This window comes from Phalaenopsis equestris, unplaced genomic scaffold (genome assembly GCF_001263595.1).
Source record: "Phalaenopsis equestris unplaced genomic scaffold, ASM126359v1 Scaffold000301, whole genome shotgun sequence".
NCBI lineage: Eukaryota > Viridiplantae > Streptophyta > Magnoliopsida > Asparagales > Orchidaceae > Phalaenopsis > Phalaenopsis equestris.
The window spans coordinates 1,593,465-1,611,748 of NW_018164743.1; the positions used below are offsets into that span (position 1 = coordinate 1,593,465).

General features: G+C 35.8%; 1 protein-coding gene across 8 annotated transcripts in view; it reads left to right on the top strand.

Annotated features, from left to right (window-relative positions):
• The window catches only part of LOC110025479, a 96,802-nt gene that overhangs the window by 30,490 nt on the left and 48,028 nt on the right, over nucleotides 1-18,284 (top strand). For all 8 annotated transcript variants that reach the window (XR_002294125.1, XR_002294126.1, XM_020725982.1 and 5 more), the window contains 4 exons: nucleotides 6,649-6,759; nucleotides 10,127-10,165; nucleotides 14,778-14,888; nucleotides 14,965-15,155. Coding sequence is in view for 6 of the 8 variants with exons in the window: in XM_020725982.1 (XP_020581641.1) it covers nucleotides 6,649-6,759; nucleotides 10,127-10,165; nucleotides 14,778-14,888; nucleotides 14,965-15,155 (452 nt within the window). In the remaining 2 variants the exon portion in view is untranslated. The remainder of the gene's footprint in view (nucleotides 1-6,648; nucleotides 6,760-10,126; nucleotides 10,166-14,777; nucleotides 14,889-14,964; nucleotides 15,156-18,284) is intronic.

Genomic DNA, 18,284 nt, shown 5'->3' on the forward strand with positions numbered 1-18,284 from the left:
ATTTCACAAAATATTGACCCGCGATCGATCGTCACAAGTGGTTTACTCGAGCCCTCGACGAATAACAGTGCAAGCGATGTGAATCGTGGCGATCAGACGCGTCGACTCTCCGAATTGCGAGGCCTGTGCGCGGGAGTGCGAATTGTGCAAAATGCCACCCTAAGGCTCAGGAAGGTCCTATAGGGAATTCCTTTTGGGTTTCCTCATGTTGGTTTCGTCCTTCTAAGTGCTAGAAGTCGATACCACACACGCGAAACCTCCAAAAGAGGACGGAAATAGGTCGAACTAAAACGAGGCGGGCACCACTTCTAAGACTCTAAGATAGTCGCAGGAAGACCCCTAAGGCTAGATCCTAACTCCTACGAGAAATACTAGACCTCACGAAAATTGAGCTCAACAGATGCATACACATCTTTTTCTATTATGCTTATCATGCATATCTGTCTTATCAATATGAAGGATTTTATTAAACTATGGCATACATGTAGTCAAATATACAATATGAAGTAAAAAAGATCACTGAAATTTAGAAATACAATTACTCTCCTTAGTTTTCATGCTAAACTCTTCATATTCGACAGTTAGCAGAAGTTGCGATGACTTTTACGTCGACATTAATAACTTATAAGACATACTAATGATTACTCCAGTGATTGAGAACTCTATGGTGAAATGAAACTACTTATCTGTATGTAGAATATATACTTTCCCTTGGAATGGTCGAAGGATAAAATGGGTTGTCTTCCTTGACTCAACTTAGTTCCAATTCTCATATTGGAGACATCACACTCCTGGAACACTTGGCTAAATCGTGAAGTGCTAGAATAGGGGCCTAACTAAAATATTTCTTCAAAGCATTAAAACTTGCTTGTGTCTCATTTGACCAAGCAAATTTATCTTACTCGAGAAGCTCCATCAACAATATTGTGATTGAGCCGAAATGCTTGATAAATCTCTTGTGAAAAGAAATCACTCCATGATCTGGTGTCCTTGAGTAAATAGTCTCGCTTTGGGTCAGGCCATAATTGCTTCGTTCTTCATAGGGTCCATCTCAATGCTGACAACTAAAACAATATATCATAGGAAGTACATCTGCTGTATAAGAAAGTGATACTTTTTTGGGAGATCATTCAACAATTTTGTTGAAGAGTTCTAAACAACCGTGATAGATGCTGCAAATGCTTCTCTTATGAACAATTATACACTTGAATGTCATCAAAGTATATAACTACGAGCAATGTTTAAAATTGAACAATCTGAGACATGCCTTGATGCCCACCTCAGAGCAATTAAAAAAAAATAGATCTATTGATATTATTATTTTGGTTGAACAATAGAAGTAAGAGAAATCTACTATACTAAACTCATCATATGTCTTTGTTATTTTATTTTACTTTCATTTCAATTTTTATTTTTGTTTCATGCTTGATCAGTTGATGCTTACATTATATATTTATTTTGTGTAAGATGTTACATGATATTTAGTGGCTTATTTAATTTGTTATTTAATCTAAACACAATTAAGTTTTTTTTTTTCTTAAATGCTAGAATGTTAATGTTTTTTTTTTAATATGTATAAGTTATGTTTCCAATATCAAATTTTTGCCTTTTTATTTTGACTTGCATAACTTTTAAATTGTGGGGCTTATGCCTCATTCTTTTTTGAAGCTTATATCTCGTCTCATGAACCAATATTGCTTCAATACCCAATTGCGTAATTTTATACGTTGACTATGAGTTTTCCAATGAAGGCTTGAAAGATCTGGGTCATCAACCTCATTAAGGTACTCTGACTGCACATTCGACACGCCAATTGGCATGACTATCTACTAATGTAATTCATCTCATGTTTTGAAGGCTTTCTTTCACTCATCATGTAGTCTCATTTTGATCTGGGGATAACTAATATGCATATCAAATTTAAAGAGGACATGATGAAGTAAATTATCCAATCCCAGAATAAGAAATCGATAATTAGTGGTGATTTTATTAACAATTCTGCTATATTATACATATGCTCCAAGAATCATCATTCTTTGGTACAATTAAAGTTGGAACTGCATATGGGCTAGTACGCTTACTAACCAATCATCTAGCCATCATCTTTGTAATCTGCTTCTATAACTCCTCGTTTTTGGTTGTTCGCATCATGTAGGTTAGCTGGTTGGGGAGCACTTATCCTAGAATGAGATCTATGGCATGCTGAATCTCTCGTAGTGGTGGCAATCTTGATGACAGGCTATCAACTTAAATATTTTGAAACTCATTTAATAAGGGCCACACTGCCTCAAGTAGTAGCTCCTTTGTATCTCATTCTTCTTGCATCACTAACCATCACCTATCTCATAGCCAAAGTACTCATCAAGACTGGTTCCTTTAACTACAGAACCATAATACACTTCCCATTCTTGATAAATGAGTATATGTTTTTGTGACTATCATTTAGTGCCACTATCATATTGTCACAATTAGCCCAAAAAAATGTGACATACATCCATAGGCTCGGTGTCAAACTACACCTGATTTTGTAGCTTATTTCCAATCGAAAATTCTATCAGACACCTCATGTCATCTTTGATCTTATTTATTTCTTTTCTTCTACCGAGTTAGAGAATATGGTTGGACTTGGTTTTGGGTGATAAGTCTCACTTTGTCCCCCATATGTATAGATATTCTATTTTCACAACTGCTGCTTTTTATTATGAGACTGCTCATCTTCTCTATCACAGTGTAATCAGTACGAACGATATTATGTCTAAACTATTTTTTATTTTTCTTGGATTTGGTCTAAAAAACTTGTTGAACCACAACATCTAACAATCATTTGCAATTAATTAGTAATCCGATGTAGTCTATCCCTGTTTGAAGGGTGGGGTGTGGACCTAATACTATGGCATTATCTCTCAACATTTTGAGTTAAAAGTCTGGACATTCTATAATGTCCAATAAGGCTGTACCTGCACTAGTTTGCTAATGGATGGTCACAAGCCTTTTAGATAATGGCTACAATATTATCTTTGGTCTCCAAAAACTCACATTTTAGTATAAGCTGTTTAAACTCACTGTTTACTAACAAATTCTTCTATTGCAAATCGTGAAGTCTCAGAAAGACATCCTGTTTGTAATATGCTTGTAGGTACTTGCGTTGCATTTCTCTTCATCTTAGATCATGTTGTAATTTTATTTTTTCCTCGTGTTTGCATAAACGTCTTAAATTTGTTCACCATCGAGAACTACTTTTTTTAACGCATTGATGGCTAGTTTTCCCTTTTGTTAGGTTGAACATCTTTATATTAGAAACCCATTTCAATGTCGGAGCCACTCAATGAACTCGTTCGGATTCATACGATTATTAAAATCTAGCAAGTCAACCTTCACATAAAAACACTATTTCTCTTATACTCAACGTCGAACTGATGCAGTATCGACTCTTTGTTGCTTGAGGCTTCTTGTTGAAAAGGTTTTTCATGATCTCCTTCTTCCGGGTGGTCACAGTTGTTGCTATGGACGACTTCCCTATGCTATCTTCTTTCAAAATCAGCGTGTTTCTTGCAATTGAAAGGTTTTTCGTTGTATATCCTCCATGGTAAGTTTGTGAATATCCATCAAGAGTGTATCCGTGGTAGCATTGTGACTAGTTCCTCACTTAGGGTTTTAGGTGATGTTGGATTGTGGATCAAGAGTTTGTTGGGGGGTTTAGGTTTAAGTGCTAGGTGTCAGGATGAATGTTTGGTAGAGGTAGTTTAACTTTTGAAAATTTAGGTTTATGGTTAGGAATTGAGGTTGGGATGGTTGCGTGTTGAGTTGTTGAAAGATTTATGTTTTGTGAATTTTTGGTCTAAGGGGGGAGAAGGCAAATTATTAAAAATTTAGGGTTGGTCGGACTATGATGTCAAATGAGATTGTTCTAGGGCATCTTGAAGGTTTAAGGAATAAACTTGGTGGCGAGAGATTGTAAAATAGAAAGAAGAAGAGAATATATGCAATCGGTAGGAGTTTGGAAGGAAGTTGAAGAAATTCAGTGGCTATCTGGTTTGAGAACATCAATGCACTCAGTGAAACAACAAGGTATGGATGAAGGGGGGATTCAATATCTGTTCCTTATGAGTTATGAGATACAAATTCACCATTTGAAGAAAAATAGGTAGCTCTCAAAGTAGGAGAAAACAAGGAGAAAACTCTGCAAGTAACTTATACTAAAGCAAAAATGTCCAAAATCAATAAAAAACAGATAAATTGTTCTCAAATAAATTAAACCTAATTCTATCTCTAATAATATAAACTTAGGGCGCACATGGGCTGGAGCAACCAAAACAGTGGAAAATTTTCCGCTATAGCAGTGGGACGGGAGAATCTGTCTCTTGCATGGACGGGGAATCAGTCTCCTGCGTTCAACTTGGGACACTCCTATGTCACTCCCTTTCTCAATAATTCTCTCTTTCTTTCCATCTCCTTGATCGTATAAAGTTTTGCATCAAAGCCTTTCAATTTTGTCTAGTGGAATTCTTGCTCTTGTAACTTGATTGTGATTCATTTCATTCCTCCGCTCATTGAAATCAATTGACTTGCACTCTCTTACATGCATGCGCTTGCCTTTCTGTTCATCCACATGCACTGTGCTCTCTTTGTTGGGTCACATCTCATCTTTTTATTGCTTCTCGACACTAACTCATTTTTTCTAGCTTGCCCACTCAATTGTACTTGGTTCTGCATGCTCTTTGTCTAGGAGTGCCATTCCTTTGTTCACACAATCACGTCTCATCTGTTGCTCTGCACGCATACAACTTTGTGTGCTCACCTTACTACATGACCTCTTACCTTTGTTTCTAACTAGGCTTATTGTTTCATTTGCACATTTATTCAAACACCAAGTCACTTTTGTTCAAATATTTTATGAACCAAATATTATTTTTATATTCGAACTTTAGCAACTACGTTTCTCCTTGATTTTAGAAAGTAATTATATAGACATAATTTAGTAATGTCCTGTTCAATGGCATTCATTAGCTTTTTTATTGAACTATTTTTATGGCATATCTACATTTAATTCATCATGACACTTTGATTTTGATGGAAGGTGGGCTACCCATTACAATTTAAGGATGATAAAGGTAAGGATATTAATTTTAAGGAAGGATAATAAATTGACATGTAAATAATATTCTTAGTGAACACACTAAAGAACCCTGATAAGAGTAAGCTACCAAGCTTCATCTTTCATTGCATATAAGCAACACTGTCTCACTCTTTATTTTTAACTATTTAAATACATGTTTTTATATATTTTCAGGTAGGTAAAAGGAAGGCCCAATATTTTCATTATTTGATTGCATGATTTATTGCTATCTTGCTTGGTTGAAGATGTTTTTATTGTAAAGTATCCAAATTTTAATTTCCGACATTAGAACTTTAATGAAATGTGGAGAGAAGATAGGATATCTCACTGTGCTTCTAAATATGTAAAATTAAACTCCTTGATAATTAATTTGTTTAGTTTTTTCACTCTTGATTGAAGATTATAACGACATATCCTTTCCATAAAATAAAAGTAATATTTCTCTCTAGATGTGTATAATGAAGTTGAAGTTGAATTCTTTTCAAATGTAGATAATAAGAATATTGAACAAATAGAAGGTAGAGGATAATAATTCCATAACTAAATGAAAAGAAGTGAATCTTGTCTGGTAAAGTATTGGTGTAGTATGATGTATGCTGTCAACCTAGGCTATATAAGAAGATTAGAGAAGATCAGCATTCCATATGCATGCTCCTTACAAAAACTTAAGGTGTAAGCATGTTAGCAGTGACAGTAGTATAATGAATGCTATCTCCAAAATATGTTTCTCCTTGTGTTTAGAAAGTAATTGTATATACATAATTTAGTAATTTCTTGTTCAATAGCATTCATTAGTTCTTTGATTGAACTACTTTTATTGCATATCTACATTTAACTCATCATGACACTTTGATGTAGAGGGAAGGTGGGCTACCCATTGCAATGTAAGGATGACAAAGGTAGGGTTATTTTTTTTTTAAGGATAATAAATTGACATGCAAATAATATTTTAGTGGACACAATAAAGAACCCTGATAAGAGTAAGCCACCAAGCTTCATCTTTTATTGCATATAAGCAACATTGTATATTATGTTAACTTAAATACAACTCACTCTTTATTTATAACAATTTAAATACATATCTTTATATATTTTTCCGTAGGTAAAAGGAAGGCCCAGTATTTTCATGATTTGATTGCATGATTTATTGTTATCTTGCTTAGTTGAAGATATTTTTGATAGTATCCAAAACTTCATTCCCGACATTAGAACTTCAATGAAATACGGAGAGGGTAGGATATCTCACCGTGCTTCTAAATATATAAAATTAAGTTCCTTGATAATTAATTTGTTTAGTTCTGGCACTTTTGATTGAAGATTATAACGACTTGGTGTTTTCAAAACATGGAATCCTGTATTTTGTTTGATAAATTATGCTTGTTATGCCAATGTTTTACTATCTTATATACATTTTTTACTACTGTATTCCATTAAATAATTATCTTAATAATTGTAGCTTGTCATCATTTGCTACATAATTTACTTTGTTGCTCATTTATGGATATAACTCAGTGTTTAATTATCTTGTTTAGGTTACCAATGAACAGCTGTATTTATTCACATCGTCATTGCTAGGCTTTTTGGGGGAGTATAACATACGACTTCCTGTAATAAATGCTTCCACAATTACGAACAGTACACAGGCAAGTGCCACCTTTTTGAAGTATTCTTTCCTCATAAGTTTTATTAGCACTCATGGCCATGATGACTCTGCTCCTCTAGTTGTTTTGTTTAGGAATTTTATCTTTTAAGGACGGTGATACTGGAGTTTAGCAAAGACCGAAAGCAAACAAATATTTTTTTTGAATTCATATAGGAAAAAAACAACAAAAACAAAAGCAGAGGTTGTGTTTGGGGTGGAGGTGCGGTGCCGCGCCACAGTTTTTTCTATTTGGCAAAACCGCGTTTTGTTTGTGCTCTCAAAAAGCTGCAGCCGAAAGCTGCATTTCCCCACCACCTCTGCTACCTGTCGTGGCTGCGAGAAATCTTTGATAAGGCTTTTTCAGATTTTTTTAACAACTACCGCAGCTTTTTGAATAACAGCTTCTTCTGCAGCAGCCTTAAAATTGTTTCTTCAAACAGCTGTGGCTACCACAAGCAGACTCAGAGATTTCAAATTGCAGCAAGCACAATACAGAACACTAAACGGGGGTGGATCCAGGGTGGACTACTAGCTTGGGGGTTGGACCGCTAGAAACGGTAATTTGAATTTGCAACAAACACAACACGACATTTAACGGGGGTGGATCCAAGGTGGAAGGGTGTCAGCTAGAGGTTTGGACATCTAGAGAGATAGCAAAGGGGTTGGAAGGAGAGGAGGCAACATGGGGATGATGGTGGGCAGGAACAACTAAAGGGTCGTTGTCCCGTGCAACTTCAACGAGGTAAGGTGGTTGTATTATGGGAAAAACAACAGAGATATGTTGTTCTGGGCGGCGGTAGCAAGGGAGGATTAGGACAACAATGAAGGGGGATGCGGTGGACTGCAAGATAGCAAACGGATGACTGTGCTTAGCGGCGACAACGAGGATAAGTTGGCTTGATTGCAGGAAAACAACAGGGAATTACTCTTCTGGGCGCGACAACAAGGGAGAGAGGAGGTGCACGATGGGAGAAGGATGAATGAGAGGTAGAGGAAGGATAATCACCACCTCGGGAGCAAGGTACAGTTGGAGCATCACTCAGACCTTTGGATACAACCCTATAAGGAAAAGAGAGACGCCGACGACTGTCCAAAGGTAAAATAGGAGTGAGCCCCATTCTCTTAAGCAGCACTCCTTAGGGTTATCAGAGCTGACCGCCCCTCCCAACTTCTGGACTGAACCTGTCTAGGGTCATAGGAGCCTCCCATCAGTCTCCTGGGATTGGGGGAGCTTCAACCTCATTAATCGAAGCTTCTATCTCCTCATGATATTGAGTTTGGTCAACCACATTGAAGGTAGAATAAATGATATAATCTTCCGGTAAGTCAATCCTACAGGCATTGTCATTTCAAAACACATCATAATAGAATAAGTATTCATATTATTTTAGCACAACTTGAACGGGAACTGTATATAGACATAAATTATCACAAAGTAACTCTTGAATTATTAAATCTATAATTTGCCTCATCCACTCTTCATACTCGGCTTGACACATCTGATAAACAAATACATTTGGAGGAACTAATTTGGAATGAAATCCATAGCATGCGGGATCACTTTCAGCGACAACCACCCCTTAGCGACAACCACCCAATAGGTAAATTGTCAGTCATGTTGTCTAACTGTCTTTTCCTTTGGGCTCATGGGTTCAACTTGAGTTACTTATGTCTTTTCCTCGTCAGTTGGAAGTTGAGACTCATTTATGAAGCCTTCATCCTCTCCTTTGTCACTGTCCATTTCTTCCATTGCTCCCTGTTCAGTGAAATAGACCATACATTTGTTTGGGCGATCTGATGCACTGTCCAAAACCGTGCTACTTGATGCACTTCTTGATTGGGAAAAATTTAGGAATGCTGGTTGGCTTTACTTGTTCTTTACTCTGCACTAGTTTCTCCTCAGGCCAGATCAGCTTGGATGCTTTGTTAGGTGTATTCTTGCTGCTTGATCTTAAGGTTAAACTCTCCTTGTTAGATGTGGCAGTCACTCGGTGATGTTCTTGTAACCAGTGAAGTCTAAAGAACATATCTTACCTATAATGTGCATGTAGGTACTTGCGCTGCATTTCTCCTTTTCATATTGGATCAGGTAGTGATTTCATCTTTTACTTCACACTGACATATGTGCTTCAATTTTTTCTGCCATAACAATGCACTCTTCTTTAACATGATGGTTGCTAGCTTTATCATTCTTTTTGATGGAATATCCTTGTATTCAAAGACTCGTTCCACTATCGGGAGCCACTCAATGAATTCTTCCGGATCTTTGTGACCGTCAAAATTTGAAAAATTCTCATTTTCTTAAAGTTCATGGCTTCTCCTCTGGTATTCCATGCCAAATCTTTGGTTTAGTGGTTCTTCATAACTGGAAACTATCTGGTGGAAGGGATTCACTTCATCCTTTCGATATGATGAATTGCTGTTTTGGCTATTAGCGATCCTTTCTGATTGTCTCCTTTTGAAGGCGACAAACATCTATTTGGAGGATTTCTCACCTCATATTTTACGTAGAAGTTCCTATACATCACTTTGCATATTATTCATAAATGACATTGTGTCATTTCTTCCCGATCAGGTTTCCTACAATTGCTTCCTTGGTGGCATGGCTAGTGTTTAGGTTTGGGAAGTGAATGTGGATGTATGAGGCTGATTTAGGGTGCAGAAAAAAGTTAGGGTTGTTAATTTTAAATACCACCTTGGGGAAAGGGTTTTGGGTGCAGAAAGGGATTGGTGGATGAGAGAGAGAGAGAGAGAGAGAGAGAGAGAGAGAGTGATTTTTTTAGATCACTCGAGACTGCTATTTATAGATGAACTGAACTTGATAGCGTTGTAGATTGTTCTAAACACATAATTATTATTTTAGATTTTACTTCCTATATGAAAATTCTTCGGTCTTTTACCATACCTAAAAATTAATAAATATAGCAAAGAACTTTTTTTTTCTAACAATTATCTAATTGAAATAATATACTGGGATACGAAGCTATTTATGAAGATAGTCAATGAGCAGATATATTTCCATTGTTTTAAACTTTACTTTGATCAGCATATTGTTTTTCTGTCTAAATTACAGTGAATAATGTTCTTAGAGTTTTTGTGCATGATTTGGTTAGTTGTCCTCTGCTTCTCATCCTTGTGATATGTCTCCATTGGTTTCTTACGCATGCAAATTTGAAAGTTTATGCGTGAGATATGTAAATATATAATCATTATGTGCATCGTATGCAATTTCTCTTTCTTTTATTCTGTTTTACGTGGCTGCAATATGCTACCTTTACCCTACAGCAGTAAAGTACTCAGCTTCTATTTTACAGTTGATCTTTTTTTTATTTTCTTATTTTCTAATGCTTTATTTTATTTTGCTTCAGCGTCTTTATCAGCATATGAAATGGAAGATTGGTTCTAATGTAAGTCAACTATCTCATATTCAATTTTAATGTTTATATCTTTTTCCATTCGATATGGATGCTGTACAGGCCAACTCTAGTTTAGCAGAATATATGCTTCATTCTAATTAAGGATATCTATCTATATCTTTATAATTTCTTAATTTATTTTCTCTCTTATTAGTGAAAAATATGTATAGCTGATGCAAACATTATGCAATATTCTATCCATAAACAAGATTTGAGTGTCTACTTAGTTTATAAAGCCATCTCAAGCGAGTTGTGTAAATTGGCAGCAGCTGCTGTTCTATGTTATATGAACACTTTTAGCTTCCTTATCCCAAATACTTGGGGTTTCTTGTATGAACATTCATTCTCCACACAACCAAGTCAAAGTGCTGCTGTTGCTATTATTAATTGAAAAAAAAGGTTTCTATGTAATATATAGTGATAAACATATCTTTTTTACTGGTTCATTTGTGAATTAATCGTTTTTTGTGTGGGTATGTGTAAGAGAGGGAGAGGTTTTGCCCAGGGGATTATTGACACGACATGCATAGCGGGTTAGGCCTAGATTATTCTAATTATTGTTGAAACTAAGATTTAAGTTTCTATTACTGATGTTACTAGTAGAGTTCATACTATGACTGATTTACTCGTTTGCCCAGGTCACATGATTCATCATTTTAAGAAGTATATGTCATGATTCATCATTTTAAGAAGTATATGTCGTTTTGCTATTTTATTCTGGATAATGGATCCTTAATTGCACAATGTTCCTGGAATAATGTTGCAATGTGAAATACCTTGATGCACATGAATTTAAAATTTTATAGCTGTTGGAAATGAAAGTTAGTTATACTAGAGTTAACTTAAAGCATAATAAGAAAAGCAAATATTATTATTGAAATTCAAATATAGACTTGCAAACAACCAATTGGAAAAGAAAATAAGAACAATCAAGACACCAAAAATCAAAAGTAGCAATTGACGCAACACAAACACTCAACAAGAGTAGATTCCGCCAAGAGGGGGGTGGATGGGGGAGGGCGCTGTTTTGCGGGGTTTGTGGTGGTTGATGAGGGTTTGGAAGGTGTGTTGGGTTGGAAAAGACGGTTGGCAAGCAAATAATAGGAAGACAGCGATTTCCCCGTGGTCGGCATGTAGGTAACCGGGGGATGATGTGTGGGGCTGTCCAAGTAGGTGGGAGCAAGGGGGAAGGGCGGAAACAGTGGCGACTACTACGAGGATGCTGTCGGAAGCTGGTCGGCGGCTGGCCAGCAGGTGGTGGAGGCTGGGAAGGGGTGGCAATCGATTGAGAGGGTCGTATGGACTGCTGGGAGGATGGAAACAACATTAGAGGCTGGTTGGAGGCAAGGTGATTGGGGATGTGGCGGGCTGTCTGACAGCCAAAGAATGGCGGTCCTAAGTGGGGCAACAAATGAAAGGGCTGGACAACGAGGAAGCTATAGAAAAACAACTAAAGGACTGCTGCTGATCCCTCTTCTATTTATATGTGTTTTTAGGTCTTAGGGTTTCAACTTATGTTGTATTTTCTGATTTCAGTTTGTGGGGATAGCCATCAACATCTTGTTTTCCCCTCGAGGGTTGTATCGGACGGTTAGAGTGGCGCTCCGGTTGTATCTCTCTCCCTGCTGGTGATTGTATCTTCCTTCCTCTGCTTGCACCTCCCTGGCTAGCTGCCTTCTTTTTGTGCAGCACTTGCTGTGGCTGCTGCTCTTCTATATCCATTCCAGCTATCCCGTAACTTCCCGTGCACCTACCGCCTATTATCATAACCCTCCCCCTTAACCCTCCTATTTTCCTCTGCTTCCTTCCCGTCACACCTAGCCGCATCCCATAAGCAATGCTCTCCATCGTAACTTCTTCCTGTTGCTAGCTTCCCTGCGTCATACACTTCCAGACCTCTGCTATCCATGCTCTTCCTTTCCATCTGCAGTTAACTGTTCTCCTCACTGCCACCTGCCCTTCCCAATCCCGCCTCTCCCGCTCTTGCCCTTCCAGCCGCTACCCCCTTCTTTCCCCCGCCAGCTTCGGTCGCATCACCCATCTACCACCAACCTCCCGTAACCACACTTTTTCCTTTTTGTATTACCGCTAACATTCTCATATAGCTTCTAATCCAGTCTCCAGCCTGACCCCTCATCTTGCAGTCCCCTCCAGCCACCTATTTTTCCCTTTCACGCCAGCCCTGCTCCCAACCACTATGATAACACCCAACCTCTTAGCCATCCCTGCCTCCAACCGCAGTTGTTCTGTGGCAACCAACCTCCCGTCTCCCTTAACTGAAGCACCACCACCCCACTTCGCCCTTGTTTTGGTGTCGCGTTTGTAACCCTTTTAATTTCAGCAAAACCATTCTATATTTCTATTATGATTTGGGCTTCCTTCAATATCACCTTCTTCCCATTTCCCCTATTCCTAGCCACCGACTGACCCCTGACAAATGCTTCAACACTCAGGTGCCTTACGCAAGTGCACGGTCAAAGTAGATCAGATTTTTTTAAGCCCGAAATGTCGATCACAGAGAACGAGATGATCAAATTTAGGAAAAGGTTCTAGCCTACTAAATTCATCCTTAGTTCGGAATTTAAAATATTTAAGTTATGTTAACAGTTCCTACCGCAACATAAATAAGTTTATAGTTTACTCCTACAAAAATTCTAATTATCCTAGTTGAATTGATGATAATCAGGTGATAAAGTTATCTTCCATGACAGTGATTGTAGTGGAGTGTAGAAAATGAGAAAATGTAAACTAAAATGTGGTTAGTGATGAATAGGAGCAATTCTCTTCTTTACCCTCTCCTGGGTGCATATAGAAGTTTGGTTAATGTGCCTTAATTTCTTAAGCCCCACTTTGAACCCAACAATGATTATTTCCCTAACATTTGCATCTCCCTATAGTGTACTTTTTCTTCGTACCCTATAATTCAACGTGATTATCCTAGTTGTTCATGTCATAGTTTTCCCGTTATGGGTTCACAACGAGTATTAACAAATCATTTGGCGAGAATGATAAGTAAATGAAATGCATAAGGAAAATCATCACATTAAAAGATTAAATACAATTTAAAACCATTTTCACATTCCTACACATCACACTACATTATCATAAGGAAAAGATAGAGGTGATTACTCAGAAAACATAGATGAAACACCACAAAACTTTATTGAATTTAAGAGAATCCATATATCAAAGTAATTACAAAAAATACAATACTTTAAACACAAGAGTACTTATCTCTCTCTCTCAATACAACCTTGTGAATGCTCCACCAATTCAGTTGGCACTCTCCTGTAAACTCTCCTTACTTTAACACTCAAATCCTCACCAATTCCCTACTCTAGACTTGCTCTTTCTAGCATAGAACAAGTTTTCTACTCTAAAGATAACTCTTCTAAGATCAGTAGCACTTCCCAATTTCCTCTCTCTTGAAGTCTTTTTGTCTTCTCTTTATAGCCTCCAGAATACTTTGTTCAAATTGCATATGGTCCGCCCAAACAACACTTTGAACAGGTTGGTCGAACTGCTGTAACTGCCCCAGGTTAGTTTATGGCGCCTAGGCGCCCAACTTGTCTGGCGCCAAGGCCTTGGCCTTTAAATCTAGGGCCATGACACCCTTAAGCGCTAGCCTCTCGGTTTGCATGAGTTGGGGTTGGCGCCTAGGAGCCCAAGAAGTTTGGCGCCAAGGCCCTAGCCCACTATATTGTCTTTTTTGCTCCAATTCCCCTCCTTTTTGCTCTATATCTCTTCCAATTCGCTCCACTCCTAATACCTATTATATCTGCAAGAAAAACATAAAAAACATCTTTCTTTAAAATGCAATTTCATTCATAAAAATGTGCAAAACATAAAAAAAATTCATACAATCTTTTCACGCATCACTGACCACCACAACCCCCATAATCCCAACCACCTACCACGCCCCCTCCCCCACTTCTACCTATAACCATCCCCGTTGGCACCATCGCTGCCCCCGAATCTTTACTGTTTGTTGTGTTTTCGTTTTTATTTTGAGTCATGATTTTAATCCTCATCGTTTTGCTTTATAAAATTTGCTTTTGTTATTGGGGGTCTGGTTTATTCTGGTATCATAAAGCTTGAATTATGAATGAACGGTTTGACCTTTGAATATTGGCTTGTTTGTTTGTTTGTTTTTGTGAGCATGCATGTTTGTTTTGACAAGTAGATTTTTAATAGTTTGATAAAATACTCATTTTTTGATGTTCTATTAACTCTCTCATAACCTATTGTATGTTATCATATAAATTTTCTAATATTCTGTGCACTTAAAACGTTATTTATAATTGTAGAAATACAATGAACATAATGAGAACATAGTTTGATGAATTAATTAAAATTTTAATTTATCCTTTATTAACATTTGATAATAAAATACTAAAAAACATTAGATGGATGTATTTTAAAAAATATATATTTTTATGTAACATTTGATGTTGAAAATATTGAATGAAAAGGTAGATAAATTACAAATCGAGTTTTTGTAATCCACAAGTATTGTAAATAATGATGAGTGAATTATTTTCAAATGCAAAAAAAAGAAGGGAAGTCATTTAAAGCACCGATTATTGCATTGGTATGACTGCAGGCTGGTATAGGTGAGATGCACTTGCTTTTAGGAGATCAACCTGGCATTGAACTCTCTGACAATAGAAAGCTTGCCACAATTGCCAGAAAATCTCTTTCTCAACCCGGTTTGGTATATTTGCTCAGTCTGCTGCATCAACCCAATTACTGCTTGAATATGAGATAAATATTTTCTATCACTATTGCAGGATTCTAACATGAATGAGTTTCAAGGATATGAAAAGTACCCATTTGATTTCCATGCGGAGGGAACAACCAAATTAAAACATATTCCACCAATGTCCGTGATGAATTCCAAGGGATTAAATAATACCGTTTCTGATTTTGGTTACAAATTCATTATGGATCAGCCAAAGGAGTTACAATCTGCAATGTTTAAGTAGGTCTCTTTTCAAGCTTACTCTTTCTTCAATTTGAACATGAATATTTTGATATTGCTTTGCCTTTTTGGGATTTTCTCTGGGCTCTATAAACTGTTTCCAGAAAATTATAGCACTACTTGCTCTGGCTTCAATATTGCAAAATGTAGATCTTTATTTTGTTGAGTTCAGTCTGTATAGTAGAATAATTAATGAGGGGATTTTGCTTTTTTTATGCAATTTTACTACTTTTTCTTTGGTTAGTATTTTGGATCTTTAAATTGTTTTATCCATATTAATTATTCAAATACGCTTGTGATGCAAGTGATGTAAAAATATTAAAAACCCAAATTATAATTTGCATTTTATAATGCCTTATGAGGATATGATTTTATTAGTATTAATTTTTAGTGCAAGGTGATTATTGAATGTGAATTTGATGTTTTGTTTGAGTTGAAGGTGCAAGTGCTTAGATTTATGGGTTATTAAAAACAGTTTTAGTTATTTTTTAACATGATTGATGTAGTAGAAGTTACAAAGTGTCATATTTATTGAGAAAAATGTCAAAATAGTCCCCTAACTTTTTGCAGTGGGTCATTTTTAGTCCCAGAGTCTATAAAAGTTCTAATTTAGTTCCCAATCTCTTTTTATGTGGGCTGAAATAGGTCCCACAAAGGACTATTTCAGTTCCAATTTAAAGAGGTGGGGATTATTTTATGTGGGCATTATTTTAGCTTATATTAAGAGTGCTTATGGATTAAATTGACACTAATAAACTCTGGGGCTCAAACAGTCATGGGACTATCTTAGCACTTTAACTCATATTTGCATACACGAGTGTGTGCAAAAATATCATACAACTAGAAGCCAATTAAGGGTGTAACTAACCAACAAATATTGCTGTGAATTGCACAGAAGATACTGGGTTGAGGTTCTGACATTATTTATGTGAAAATACTTTACATTTTGTTTGTGATGTGTGCATGCTATATTAACCATCTAGCATGGTGCAAAATGATTGGCTTTCATTAGGATAAAGAATTATTAACTTGTATTTTTTAAATTTTATGTAGTATGTATGCATTTATGCGATTTAGGTTCTGTTTGGCCTTGCTGTGCAGTGCGTTTTGTGCTGCACGTTGCTATGTTGGAGCACGGAATAAAGTGGATAACTTTTTATACATCAGAGTTCAGAGTGTTGTGAGAGTTGAATCTGTTCGGTTAAAAAACAATTGCGGCATTCATATGAGTGACTAAATGACATCAATAAATATTATTATGAATTTAATATTAGTATAATATGATAAACTTTTGAAAGTTAAAATGAGAAGCAGGGAAAATGAAAATGAAAAAAAAAAATTATGACTGAATTTAATTTCCTTATTCTATGAAATAAAAAGATAAATAAGCCATACATAAATAGGTGGAGAAGTAATAATCTCAATAAAAATAAACTTGGAAACCGATCTTTTGTTGTGGAATCTAGAATCAACCACACAAAAAAAATGAGATATAGTTGCTCATATATTTCTGGATTTCTATAGTTGAAAAGCTGTTACCCATGGATTGTTGGATTGTTGTAGATGGTAAGCTACTGCACATTATAGATGGAAAGCTATTGTCTATGGATTTTTCTAGCTATTAAGCTCAGGATGAACTCTTCCTTGTGGTGGGAGAACCTGAAGCGTATTCGACAGAGGGAAGAGAAGAGTAAGATCATCAACTAGTTTATGAGATGAAAAAGAAGATGCAGCACAAATACCATTCCCGACATTATCGATAAGACATGTTCTTGAGACTTCATCACTTGCCATCAATTTTTTAAAAGGTGGTGGTGTTGGGCAGGGCATTTTATTTATTACGAGGCGAGGCGTAAGCCCCAAACTGTCGGGCATAAGTCCCACGATATAAAAAAAATCATACAATTAGTAAGAGATAAAAAGAAGAACTTATACTCATTTAATTTCAAAACAAGTCTTCTAGAATTAAATATGAAAATATTGGTATACATCCACCACAAAAAGTACAAACATATAAAAATAAATAAATATATTTGAGTGAAAAATAAACTACTTGTACTTAATTGATCTCAATTTTTGCATATTACTCATTGTTTAAGTTCATCCTCAAAATTTTCTTCTTCTTCACCAATAATTGTGTCCAAATCACAACTATATACTTCATTTTATCTGCATTCATTGTCCACTTCAGTAAAGTTATCGTCATGCTTTGTCTCAGGCACTTTCATAATTTTTTTTCCCTTATCATCGTTGCCTGTATTATAAAAATAAATAAAACTACATTCATAAATATTTTGGATTTTTTTTAAAAAAAATTACATAATTATGTAAAGAACAACAAAAAATAAATATGAAACTTATTTTTCCATTCAACTATCTTTTTTCTATTGGAATATGTTATAAAAAGTATTCTTTCTTTTTTGTGTGAGATTTTGTGCTTCTTCATTCTTATTAGTTTTGGACATTTCTAATTACATCAAACTTTAAATACATATTTTTCTTCATTCACCCAAGAAAATTATTGTGGAAGCACCAAATCTTCTTTCTAAACAGTCCACTCATCATTAAAGTCTGTCATTTACTAATATTGGATCAAAGTCGTTTTCTTCTTCTTATATTTCTCCCTTTTATTTAGTATTATATTTGTCATACACCAAATCTTCTTTCTAAAATGTGATGTATAAAGTGCTCAACAAATTGTCTTTTTTCACTACTTTTTTACCCATATTCATATAATTTGACCCATTATGTGTTATAATTTACATTTTATTTTTTTCTATTTCCTCAATCGCGTCATCCAAATAAGTGAATAACAAATCACTATTCTTTATAACATCAGAAGCATCAACATATTTAAGAAAAAAGTTCCAGCTGGACTGTTAACAAGAAAATGAATTAAAGTCCAACTTTTTTTATTTTTTCAACTATCTGACATAATCAATCCTCCATATTTACTCCATGTCTTTTTATGTTCTTCTAACATCTTATCGATTGCATTATATTGTTCTCCTCTACGTCCTTAATCACTTCATCCAAATAAGTGAATAGCAATTCACCATTTTTTATAGCATCAGAGGCATCCACAAATTTAAGAAAAAAAGTTCCAACTCAACCGTTAACCAAAAAAAA